The following is a 13,423-nucleotide window of genomic DNA, read 5'->3' as shown; positions in this document are numbered from 1 at the left end:
TCATACATGGGGTTATGCTTTGTGATTTCCGTATTAATTTTTCCACTTCATCTGTGTAACGCACATTAAGAGGAATGCACATGTATACGAAAGTATTTCGCGAAAGATACCGCAGGTATTGTACACGAGGACAATGTAAATGAAACCACAAATCCTAAAGACCAAATATTGCATGAAAAGCATCTATATGATACCCCTCTAAAATGTAAATAAAAAATCAAAACAATAACTATATAATATAAAACAGGTAATGTTTCTATATTACCGTTTACTCGTAAAATATGATTAGTAAAAAAAATTAATGTTTTTTCTTAAAACAAAGCACGTTCATCTCAGTGACACAGACTCCATATGGAAACAGCCCATTGGCTGGTTCAACGGGTGACGCGAAAACGCGGAAGTGCTCCACCACTGTGAGAGAAAAATGGCAGCCTACAGGTACGGCTACTCAGCTGTGCTGTTTATTCTTTGTGGTTTGTCAGTGTTTCTCGTCACCAATGGTCAAGAAACGATACTAACGGGCGATGACGGTGCCGCCGCGGTCGACAGTCCACAAACAGTCACCGAAACAGCGGAACAAACGGCCGAGCAGCCCGCGGTGGAAGAGAGGCAGTGGGAAGTGACCGAGGTTGAAGAGGCGAGTCCGGATGAAGCTGCAGCCGACAAACAGGACGCTTCTGCTCCTGAAACCCTGGTCCCACCGTCGGTGCCACGACCCAAGGATGATTTTCAGGAGGAACTGGTCATCAGACCGCTGCACTCAGGAGATATTTATGCCAGCTTCCAGTTCCGCACCTTGTGGGAAACTGATTTCATGAGAGGAAATAAAGGTAAGCTAACTGCTAGCAGTGTGATAAACACATGCTGCTAAATTTGAGTCAGGGTAGCCAGACTGTAGAAATTCCTCCTTCACTGTGACACTCTTAGTCTTTTGTGTACTGTTTGACTACTAATCTTCTGTCGAAGGGCTGCAACACATCTGGACCAAAATCCATTTCCAAAACTGCTTATTGACAATTACAACCTCAGACTTGCTAACATTAATAATTGCAGGTGAAAGACTAAGTCAGACAAAGTTAAGCTTATTAAAAACTGTGAAACCCAGTATCCTTTATAAATGCCATTCTAACATTTTCAACTACACCCCTGAGAACTCATTAGAAAAACAAGATAACCCAGTTTATTAGTGATTTATCAATGGTTTACCAGCATTTTTATTGGCATTATTACAGATTAGAAACACACACCCATGTTATTAGCAAAACATTTTATTTAAACAGGACACACCAATGAAAGAGAGTCCTTAGTCAATCAGCAGAATGGGAACATAAAAATGTATAAAAACAGCTCTTACCAAAAATGGTTTTTGGTTCAGATGCTCTGCAGCTTCTGTCCAGAAGATAACTGGTCAAACAGTTGATTGGAGAAGTTTCTCTGATGAATTAAAGCACTCAGTAAAAAGACAAGTAAAGCATCAGTAAATTATTTATTAACCACTGATTAAGCCATTCATTGCAGTTACAAACCTTTTAGAAATGGCACCTTAACAGAGTGTGGTATGGAACTACTGTAGACATGTTAATTTTTCATATGGCAACAGAATGTGTCCAGGAATTCATATCCTTCATTGAAATGATGGTCATTATTTCAGTATATATGATAGTCATGAAAGAGTCATAAAATAGTGTAGAATTGTGTTTTATGTTCAATGTCTATTTTTTATAAAAGGTTTTTTAATGCAGCAGAAAAATTTGAGGTCTGAAAGGTCTTAAATGTCTTAAATCTTTATCTTTTACTACAGGGAATATATTTATGTTCCTGTATTAGTCACACTCAGCCTTTCTTACTATGACTGTAGCCTCACCCCAGTCTAACACAGGTTAATTGTGAGATAATATAAAATAGGACTGATCCACAGCCCAAGAAACACCCAGTATTTTTGTATTTGTATCTTTTTACCTAGTGATTTTGCTAATCCTAACCTTAAATTATGAATTGTTTTATTATATTTCTCAGTCTCCCACTACCGGTTGTTCCCAAAGTCTCTGGGCCAGGTCATCTCCAAGTTCTCAGTGCGAGAGCTGCACATCTCCTTCACGCAGGGCTACTGGAGGACCATGCAGTGGGGGCAGCCCTTTCTGCCGGCCCCTCCTGGGGCTGAACTCTGGGTGTGGTTCCAGGACTCTGTGACAGAGTGAGTACAGCCTGCAGTTTGCCACAGAGCATCGGAGCTGTTTGACAGGAGGCTCAATAGAAAACAAGAAAGCCATAAAACCAGTTTTATTTTGAGTATGGGGCCTTTCTGCAATAGTAGTCATGCCCCAGTGTTCATGAACTAGTTGTCTCACTTGTAATTTTTATATGCCCCTGTTGTCAACTCAACCGAAAGAAGAGCTCTCCTAGGTTGTTAAACCTAGTCATGGGAACTGGGGAAATGTAGGAAATAACTAATTAAATCAGTGTGTAACTGGGCACACTGAAAAAATGAAGAACAATGAGAATCCAAGGTGGATTCCTTCAGCACAGGCAGAAGAACTCAAAGTTATGTCTCTGAATGGTAAATCAAACTCTTTTATCAGCTTGCAATCATGCAGGGAGTTGTTTTTATTGTATGAATAATTATTAGCTAGAGAAACAGTCACAGTACATTTTGAATGGAAATCATTATTATGTTTGGAATAGGGAAATATTAGTTTACAGCATCTTCATACCTTTTTGTTCTGTCCTTTCAGTGTGGATGGCACATGGAAAGAGCTGACGAATGTTTTGTCGGGGATTTTCTGCGCTTCACTCAACTTCATTGACTCCACCAACACTGTTCAGCCCAGTGCCTCCTTCAAACCACTGGGCATAAGCAACGGTACAGTGAGGCTTCTTCATTCTCTTTGTAATACTCTCCAGTGATGGGCCTGTGTAAAAGTTAATGGTGTGACCAGTAGCCTTAAACTCTTGCAGAGTGCATGTGCTTCAGTTAACTGTGCAGGATGTACTGCATTGCATATAGACTGATTTTTTTTTGTGTGTGTGTGTGTGTGTTGAACTTGAAGTGACGGATCACCGCTTCCTTCGCTATGCCACTCTCCCACGAGAGATTGTTTGCACAGAGAATCTGACACCCTGGAAGAAACTCTTGCCATGTGGAACCAAGGTTAGTGTCTATGCATGTGTCTTAAAAACACAAGAGAACACAGCAAACATCATGTGTGCTTCTTTGTACGATGCACTCACTGACATCCATGATCTCATGTCTCTGACACCTCATAGGAAGCAGGAGCTAAAATGTCAGTCACTGCAGTTAACTGAGCTTCCTCTTTTCTCTCTTCAGGCTGGCCTCGCTGTCCTGTTGAAGTCAGAGAAACTCTTCCACAGCAGTTTTCATTCCCAGGCGGTGCACATCAGACCCGTGTGCGAGGACTGGCAGTGCAAAACCACATCCTGGGAGCTGCGACAAACGCTGAGTGTGGTCTTTGACCTGCACACCTCTGGACAGGGCAAACGAGGTGAGCAAAGAGCACGTTGTTCCTGCATTTGTCCCACATTTAGAGTTTCGGAGCTAGGTTGTGTTTGGTACAATAGTAGAAGAAAAAAGCTTGATGACATCTTCCTGGCCTTAGTTAAATCGAGCTATTCGTTCCCACAGAGTGGTCTCTGTTCAAGATGTTCTCTCGGACCCTGACAGATGCTTGTCCACTGGCTTCCTCAAGTAAAGTCTATATTGACATCACAGACAACCCTGAGGTTTGATTTCCTTCTAATAAATCATTAGTAATTTAACTTAATGCAGACTTTAAAGCAGTATCAAGGTGGGGATATTCAAGATGATTTAAAACAGATGTAGCGGATCTTTGGCTATAAATGATAATCTTTTAACAGAATGGAAATATGCAACAGTTTTGAATGAAACAAATATGATGTCATTTTGCAGGGGGAGCAGTTTGAGCTGATCCCAGCCACTCCCCTGCTGAGCCAGGCAGTGGTGTTGGGGGACAGACGGACCTTCTCCGTCTACGATCTGACCCAACAAATCACCTTTGGCGCCGTGCGCTCCCTCAACCTGCTGATCCGCTGGAAATCCACAGAGGGTGAGTGAGAACAGTGGAGCATGACACAGCTTTGTGTAACAGGCTGGAAATAGTCTTGATTATGTCTGATGCAACAGACTATATAAACGGGTTAACAAAAATGTCTCGACTGTATCTGTTATATCTCTCCTGGTTTCAACTTGTTCCTACTGTTTGGTTTGTAATCATAAGTTTCTCTTGAATTTATTCTCTAATGTTGCAGCCTGATCTGTGTTTTGGACAGTAAGTCCTTGACAAGCAGCATCTGAATTCATGTTCAGATTGCAACATGCAACCATTTTCATAAAACCATTTTTGAAAAATCTAATAAGAATACAAGATGTGTGTCTCAGATTGTTGTGTTTTCTGCCAAAGCGACACTGTTCTCATTTGTTCCTAGAGATCAATCACAGACATAGATTACATAATCCCCTGTTCAATTGTCAAACATTAGGATGTTTAACTTCTTATTAACAAATGATTTTAACAAAATCAAGACAAGAAACACACTGGAGTCTTGTTACGTAAATGAAGCCATGTGTCATATTCTCCAGCTCCACTACTAAATGTAAACATTAGCAGTGTTTTCTTGCCATATTTTTTTGTCCATGCTGCAATGTTTCACATGTGGTCGACCATTAAAACACCCTGTCACCTAACTCTCCCCATGCAGGTGACATGCTTCGCCCCCTGCTCCACGGCGAGCGTTACGTGGCCGGTTATGGGCTGCAGACGGGAGAGATTCACACGCTGATGTACAACAACCACCCATACAGGTCTTTCCCTGTGCTGCTGCTAGATTCAGTGCCCTGGTATCTTCGTCTCTACATCCACACCCTCACCGTCACCAGCAAGGCAAAGGACAACAAGCCTAGTGAGTCACTTCAGAAAGTTAATTGAAGTCAAATAAGCCTCATATATACATAGACATAATGTAACATCTCTGTGTGAAAGTAGTGAACTCTGTACACTGTACTCTAGTTAACCAGCAGGTGATTATGGGATTAAAAAAAGATGCGTAACTTTCCCTTAAATTTTGTTAAAACTGTTAACAGAGGAAATGTCTTTTCAAACATCTTCCACGCACATCAAATTATCTACATTCCCTTGACCAATAGTAACACTATTGTAGTTATTTTAACTGGTGGCAAATGCAGCTTTTAAATACGGAAAGAAGAGGCTCTTTTAACAGTTTTTGCATTCATATTTTTTGCTGTGGAATATTCTCGGAATCTGTTGAAATAGCTGCTGAGATATTTAGATGAACAAAATTCTTCTACTAATGTATTAATATTTTGCTAACTTTTTGATTTCTATTTATTCATTGTTTTAAAAAATGGTATACAGATGGTTAAAGTTATTGTATCTCCTACATCCTGTTATACAGTACCTCCTCAGTTTGCCTACAGGAATCCTTGTTTCATGTTCTTCCATGTAAGTGCTACTCTTCACCACAAGGAGGAGAACATGAGTTATGTTCTCTGTCATGAGAGCTGTAGGGTTTGTGTTGGGTATTTTTAATGAGGAAGACAGATTTTGGTTTACCTGCTTATCTTGGTGATTGGTTTTAGTTCAGGCATTATCATAAATAATATTAGCTTTGAATTATTGTCACACTATATCCATATGAGCTTCTTAAAGTTACTGAAGTTAACACAAAAAAAGAGTATCAGTTCTATGGTTACTCATGTCTCTCTGACCTCTGCCAGGCTACATCCACTATCAGCCGTCCAAGGACCGTGTGAGGCCCCACCTGCTGGAGATGCTGGTCCAGCTTCCTCCCAACTCCGTCACTGAGGTCACTGTGCAGTTTGAGAGGGCTCTGCTCAAATGGACTGAATACACCCCTGATCCCAACCATGGCTTCTATGTCGGGTATGCATGTAGGGCTGTTTATTTCCAAAAGTAGATAGATTCCAGAAGAAATTATGTCACTTCAAACTTCAAAATGTTGTAGGTGTTCTATGATTTTTGAAAGGTGTTAAGAGCAGGTGATTTTGTTTGAGGCTTTTTATATTTATTGTCAGTTTTTTTTTCTCACTTTTAAATTGACTAAAATCTGTTTTTTCAATATATAGGTCTTCAGTACTCAGCTCTCTCGTACCAAGTATTGTTGCCATGGACACAAACAGCACACAGGAACGCCCGCTTTTCAGCAGCTTGTAAGTATAGATTATCTTCTTTTCTGAGGAAAATGCCTTTGGTTGCTCTTTATCCATGTGTTGTTTGAGTTCCTATTAAGAGGCTTGTTTGTCTAGAGTCAAATGATCAAATTTGCCATCTCCCTCCAGTTTTCCCTGTAAGGAGGAGTCCAGCTACTTTGTGCGCGTCTACACAGAACCTCTCCTGGTCAACTTGCCAACTCCAGACTTCAGCATGCCTTACAATGTCATCTGCCTGACCTGCACTGTGGTGGCTGTGGGCTACGGCTCCCTCTACAACCTGCTAACCCGGAGCTTCCAGATAGAAGAGCCCAGTCTGGGATTGGCCAAGCGGATAGCCAACATCATCCGCAAGATGAGGGGTGTGCCGCCACTCTGAGGCTGGACACCAGAGCCAACTGGCTCTGTTTTTAGAATGGAAGCGTTTCCTTTTGGTGAAACCACTGGTAAACACGTGATATTCAGGGAAGAACTGAGTCAAAGCACTGGTGTGAATTTTGACTATATGAACAGTCAACTTGATGTTTTTGTTTGCAAATGGAAGGGGATGAATAACTCGTCAGAACATTTATGTATTCAGGATTATTTCCTGCTGGCTAAGGACAAAAAACGTGGACTTTTTACTACTTTGGAGCTTTGTTGTTGTTTGACAAGTAAAAGTAGCCAAAGCTGTGGGGTATGCAGCAGTGGTAATGGAGTGGTTTTTATTTAATTGCTTTGTTTTGTGAATGCTTGAAGCCATAACTCCACTACATTATTTTATATCCACGCTGTCAATGAGGCATTTTGTTACTGTGAGGAAACTCTGGAAAAATTTTGTTTCTACAAATACGAGACTGCACCAGGAAGCCTCTTGAGTTTAGATCACCTTTGGTCTCATACTGCGTTCCTGACCTGCTGATTCCCATCTCCCTGCAAGGAATTAGGATTAAGAAAATGACCCTTTAAGTTAGAGTGACTCAGTCAGAATGTCACATTTTATCAAATCTCAGGAATGACAGGACATTAAACTCTGAAAAACTGGGTTTCCCACAGCCAAGCATATTATACACAGCATTAAGGTGGAACTATGGAACATCCAGAAGTATTTCCTCTTTATTTAAAGTTCCAGATGTATTTATCTGACACATGTTCTGCAGTAGTTTTGATATATGAAAAATGAACACATGCCCACAAAAAAAGTGGCCAAAACCAACGTTTTAGTTTGACATGCCCCTAAGCGACCACATTACTCGTCTGGAACTACTTATCGTATAAAAAAGGAACAGCCCTCATACCAAACATTTATTTTGCACTCTATTGGATGCATGCTTGAATGTTAAATGCGATTGTCTTGAAAATTAATTGCCTTTAGTTTTTAACTCCCTCACTCATCAGTTCAATGCAGTTTCAGTGTGTCATGTAGCGAGTATAAGTTCTGCTTGTCTGACTAAAAGTCCATTCTGTTTCACTCACAGTTAAAAAGTCCGCTGAATGTGAGTGATTGAATGTGTGTGTGTCAAAACTTTAATGTTCTTTATTGCCTTTTAAATAAACGGCCAAATGTCTTTTTGACATTTTCTTTTAATCACTGATTGTGTAAGCGGGTACGCCGTTTTTAAACTGCACCGGAGCTGGAGCTGTTACTTCCCACTGAGTGCCCACATTTTTGTGTAAACAAACTCGGCCCCACTTCTGGCAGACCCAGAGAGAGCAAACACAGTCGTCTCTGTATTTGGCCGGTCAGCGTTTCTCACCCCTGCACGTTTGGCAACAGCGTGGAACAAAAACAAAGGAAAAAGCAGCATTCCACATAAGTGATGTTCATATCTGGTCAGCTGCAAACTATGATTCCTCTCCAAGCGTGTAGGTGTAATACACGGCCAGGGAACATACCGTAGCTGTGCTGGCTCAGCCCTCACAGTCTGTTTTTCAAGGATGCATCTCCTCAGTGATAAGTGGCTTGTCACAGTTCTCAATGACATAGCCTTCACTTTATTTAGCACATATGTTTGTGATTTCCTAGACAAGTACACTTTGTAGTCACACATCTCTAACTAATAAAGTAAAATTTGGCTGTTTATACAAAAAAACAATTTCAGCTGAATTTTGAGATATGGGAGTTTGGGGGTGCACCAGAAGTTCTTGGCCACCTCTTTATATAGTCTTGTTTTCTGCCAGTAAGCACTTTGCATTCTTGGCATATTTCATCATTTGTTTTTGCAGCCAAGCTCTCGCCTAAAAAGCCCATAAAGGAAATCTATGAAACTTGAGACCTATAACCAACAAGGTGATAAATGCATAACACATTTTTATGGTTCTGGAAATGCATTTCTTTATTGAAATACAAAGAAATAGAAAATGCTCCATGCCTTCAAACCGCACAGATACAAAAGTACATTTTTCATTGATTTAGATTATTTAGAATACACAGTACTACTACTCGTAAAGAAATACTCTTACTTGACCAAAACGGTATTAACATTATAGTAAGATTACATATGTTGTAAAGTAATCAAGTTAAAATACAAATGTACTGCAGGCCTTTTGAAGACTATGAGTGGCACCATACCAACTGATCCCTCTCCAGTTCAGGGATGTTCTCTAAAGTGACAACTTTTTCTTTATAAGAAAGTTTTGTCAGATTGGCTTATGAGGGGAAGCAAATGTTAGTGGACCATCTGTCATAACAACAGTTCATTCTGTAGTCCTTGCTAAGTGTAGAACAGATACTAGATACTTAATCAAAAAAGTATTCAAAAGATTTTGCTGATTTTTGTGTGTAGTTAAAGTATGGGTACAGAAAATAACTTTATAACAACATTAAAGAAAGCACTTTACATTCTCAACCCCAAGAATCAAACTTTGTGCAAATTGGTGCTCAAATATTGTACCAAAGTGTACTACTGTGAAAAGGTAGAAACAGTGAACATAATGCATTTTCTGTGTTGTTGCATGAAGGAAACCAAACAAGTGCGCACATGCAGCTGAGTCAGTGATAGTCCAATCAGCAGGGCTCACTGCAGGCGTGGCCACAGGTTGTCCTGCAGCACTTCTGCTCCCCGGGGCACTGACCATCGTGATAGCAGTACTCGGCACACATGGGGGTTCCCTGAGGCAGAGCGCAGCGACCCCGCTTCACTGAAAAGCCAAAGACAAAAATACACTCAGTTACGGCATTCATGAGCAAATGTCAACACATTAACGTGATCACACAAACACAACAGGAAGAGGATCTTGTTGCTTTGTTCGCATCTAACCTGTGTATGGTGCAATGCACTCATGTCCGCATCCATTGTAGCAGCATTTCTCATTACTGGGGCAGTCACTGTCATTAGAGCAATATTCAGCACACACCCCTGCACCCCAGTGCCTGCGAGGACACACTCCTGGCTTTGCTGCAGGGATAGAGAAATCAATATATACAAAGAGGGCTAAAACAGGATGTCTGGAAAATATGGCTTTTGACTGGAAGGTACTTTGTGTTGTCCTATGGACAGTCCATGCTTGATTTCCACGTCAGTTCAGTCACTGAGAAGATTTAACAAAAGATTTAACAGCTGCCAACTTGAGAAAAAAAAGTTAAGCAGTGTGGCTCGTACTGAAAGCCGGAGGGACACAGACAGCTCCACAGTCAAAGACACAGCATTTGTGGTCTGCAGGACAGTCTTCATCACACACACACCCCTTATGTGATGGGACAACATTAAGGCGACGTGGGCAGTGGCCTGGTTTTGGAAGAATCACTGAGAGAAGGAGGCAGTGAAGCAGAAAAGGAAAAAGATCAGCTTTAGAAACTGGGATAACAGTAATGAAGATGCCTCTTGCCAAACAACTTGGTTGTGTTATGAAACAGACAAACAGAATTTTTCAGAAGGAAACTGTTAATTGGAAGATCATGTTAAAAGCATATAATTAACTACGATCTGAGTCAAAACAAACTTACCTGTTAAATTGCGATCAGCTTGTGCAGCAAAAACTGTGTGAAAGTGCACAAATGCACCGAGTGCTACAATCAGTGCACAAACTGCAGACCAGTGTTTCTCCATGTTAACTTCCTGCACACAAGAATGTGCTCCTGTTTGGACAAATTTCCCAGTACACAACCTGCAGGCTGAGCAGCCCAGTCAGAAGATGCTGGGTCCTTGTGCCTGTAGAGTTACATCTCAATCTCTGCACTTCAGGGGTCCTGAGATCTTCAATGAGATGTGACAGCAGCTGCTGCAGGTAGAGGGTGTATTATTTTTTTAAATTACATGGTGTTCATCATCATCATTGTTGTATTTTTGAAAGTTGTCTTTGAAGCCCAAATAACAACATGTTTTTACTTGTAATGTGACAAAAAACTTTACAGTTTGTTTTGCCAAAAAACAAACTCTCCGGTTGACTTAAACATTACACACCTGCAGTGTGACTATTATTCTACTTTTTAAAGGCTTGTGGACCAAATTCAGGTAATACATAAGATGATTACAATGCTTGTGTGCGTGAATACATTATGCCAGATGATGATGATGACCGGGTTATCAATTATAGCTGTACTGATGATTTTCTGTACTTCACTTCAGTGCTGCTATTAATTTTTAAGACTTTTAAGATTAGAACGTGTTGCTGCTACATTGGACTCGGTTGCCTCCATTGGACTTTAACAGCATTTATACAACTTAAACAGCTACATTTTGAATGTTTTTCTGTCTGTATTGCCTTACTTTCATGTGCTGATTTAGAGCTTTACACTATGTTGTAATCTAATCAAATATGTCTTCTCCTTTAAAGGTGATTCACTGTATTTTTTCTTTTCTTTTCTGCATGGAGTGTTCTCACTCTCACCCTGTATTGCCATCTGTTGGCATTATCAGGACTTACACATAAGCTGTTATATGAGAGATGGTTTACTCATGCTATCACTGACAGGGTTGCACAACAGAGCTGCTGTTTTCCATGTTGTGTTATTAACACTAGATGCAGTTGATTAACCAGCTAACGGTGTCATTAGTCACTTAACACAGGCTAATGTTATTTAGCTGTCAAACTCAAAAGGGTCATATATTAAACCAAATATTATGGACTTGATGTGCAGCTGCATGTGAGTTTGCAAAGACTAGGCTGAGGTTGAGCATATCTGCAGTATTTCAAAGGAGAGTTTAATTTATGAAGTTGTATTTTTCATTGGTACTTTATTAACTACACAGCACTTGATTACTCTTTATGGTCTTCTTCAACTGGGTGTTGAACACCCACTCTGTATCTAAGCCAAATTAGGTCTTTTCATAAATTCCCTTCATTAGTCTATCTGAAAACAGGACAGTAATATCTATAACTCCTTGTCACCATCTCCCCAAAAAAGTGCCATCTCTTCAGTTTGACTTTGATATAACATAGTGATCTATTGTCTGCACTCAAATGAGTTTTCACTTCCAGTCTGTGCTGACTCTAAGTTATGTCTGTTCTGCTTCTCAGTCTTTTCTTCTTCACTTTTTTGAAGATGAAATCTGACACCAGTCCTTATGAGCATGAGCACCAAACAACACTGCATCTATAAGCCAAGATAGTAAGGATAAGGGCAAATTAATGAGATAGTCTGCACAATTACATTTTGCCTCTGTGTGAGGCAGCACCAGCTTTGCATATATTAGATTTCAGTCTGGCCAAGCTCCCTCTCTTGTGAGACCAGACTGTCTATCTGATTCAGTCCCCTGATACTGATAAGGTGGTGCCAGCGCATGCAATCTACTGTGCTGTGTAATAGTCTACTGGCCGAAAACACAATGTGGCAGCATTATGTTTGTGGGTTAAGCGTACAGGATAAAGCAACAGATTTATGAAAGGGTCACCCAGTTTTCCTAGGGTCTATTTCATCAGGGAAAAGCAGTTTCAATGAAAACTGTTTGCAATGAGGTCTGTGGATTACTCTGACTAACAGGGACACTAATTCTCAAAAAGAGTTGCTGTAGATTTTTTATTCACATCTTTAATTCAAAACCTTTTTCTCCAATCTTTCGGTGGTGTGAACACTACAAACAAAATACAAAATATCCACATGGACTGTATGCATCAAAATGGTCCTGTAAGTGATGATATGACATATTTTATTACAAAATGTTTTGTTACTAAAGCATTAACATGGTCAAAAGGAAGCAAATTTAAACTACTTCATAATCTCTAATGATGCATCATATTTTTGAAACTATTCATATGTTTTGCAGGAAAAATCCTAGTATGTACAGTAACTAGTAACTAGCTAAAATAAACATATTGGACTAAAAAGTATGATATTTTTCTCTGAAATATACTGTAGTGCAAGTGTAAAAGAGCAGAAAATGGAAACACTTCACTTAAGTCCAGTACTTGAGTAAATGTTCTTAGCAGAAGTCTCAGTGATGAATCCCTCAAAACCAGAAATGGCTGGATTCCTCTGAAGCAAAGTAACAATAATGGTTTTCATTTTGTTTTTGTAATTTGGGTGAAACAACCTTTTTGAATTAATAGGCTGTAGTGAGAGCTCAGCCACAGCTGAGGGAAGGCGGGTTCTGGAAAGAAACCCACTGAGTCCTTGTGATGAAATGTAAGAGAGTCCTGCACAGTAATTACGTGGTTTGTTTTGAACTCTAGACTATAAAAAAGTTGTTTTTATGTGACAGTCCATGTGGTCATTTGTTCATACCAGCTGTAACCATGTGCTTCGACCATGATGTCTTTATACTGTAGGTTGGTATGAAAACAATAAAATGTTCTGCTTCAGGTGCAGTACCACCTGCAACCTCTGGGTGGCTGTCTCACCACGAAGATCTAAGCAGCCTGGGCCTTTTTTTTTTTCTCCACCAGTCTGTACATTATTAGTCAGTCACGTCAAATAGGTTTCATAATTAGACATAATTATAGCTGAAGGGAAATCACCTCTTAACAATATATATAGGTCAGTATTAGTGTGATCATGTGACATTTTGGTCAAAATGATAAAATCTGATGATATTGTACATTTCTGGTAAAATTCCTACCTCTTTTGTGAAATATGTCTTTCCAGTATATCTCAGATGTTGCAACGTAGTGTAACTATGTAAATGTATTCTGTCTGTATTCTGGCTTTGATTTGATTGACAGGTATCCCCCAAACCCTAAAACAGTGAAAATCCAGATGGTTATTATACAGGGTGCAGTGAGCGGGGAGGAGTAATTTTACCCCAAGGAGCAGAAAGGCCATGCAATTTACATGTCCAACCA

General features: G+C 40.0%; 2 protein-coding genes across 3 annotated transcripts; one reads left to right on the top strand and one right to left on the bottom strand.

Annotated features, from left to right (window-relative positions):
- Positions 1-386: 386 nt before the first annotated feature.
- Positions 387-7,777, top strand: pigt (phosphatidylinositol glycan anchor biosynthesis, class T). Its single transcript, XM_018666095.2, has 11 exons — positions 387-830; positions 2,017-2,194; positions 2,733-2,860; positions 3,048-3,148; positions 3,326-3,500; positions 3,641-3,738; positions 3,926-4,082; positions 4,735-4,935; positions 5,771-5,936; positions 6,140-6,223; positions 6,353-7,777. The coding sequence occupies exons 1-11, from the start codon at positions 425-427 to the stop codon at positions 6,600-6,602; spliced, it is 1,944 nt and encodes a 647-aa protein (XP_018521611.1). The 5' UTR covers positions 387-424; the 3' UTR covers positions 6,603-7,777.
- A 734-nt stretch (positions 7,778-8,511) lies between these two features.
- Positions 8,512-10,316, bottom strand: wfdc2 (WAP four-disulfide core domain 2). 2 transcript variants are annotated; one of them, XM_018666093.2, is made up of 4 exons: positions 10,149-10,309; positions 9,805-9,948; positions 9,463-9,600; positions 8,512-9,343 (listed from the first exon to the last, which is right to left on the bottom strand). In XM_018666093.2, exons 1-4 carry the CDS (start codon positions 10,249-10,251, stop codon positions 9,210-9,212), a joined length of 519 nt encoding a protein of 172 aa, XP_018521609.1. In that variant the 5' UTR covers positions 10,252-10,309; the 3' UTR covers positions 8,512-9,209. The 2 variants fall into 2 exon arrangements, with proteins under 2 accessions (XP_018521609.1, XP_018521610.1); XM_018666094.2 differs by lacking the exon at positions 9,805-9,948 and having other exon boundaries at positions 10,149-10,316.
- Positions 10,317-13,423: the final 3,107 nt, after the last annotated feature.

Source organism: Lates calcarifer, linkage group LG6, assembly GCF_001640805.2.
Source record: "Lates calcarifer isolate ASB-BC8 linkage group LG6, TLL_Latcal_v3, whole genome shotgun sequence".
Taxonomy (NCBI): Eukaryota; Metazoa; Chordata; class Actinopteri; family Centropomidae; genus Lates; species Lates calcarifer.
This window is presented reverse-complemented; position numbering and strand designations above follow the sequence as displayed.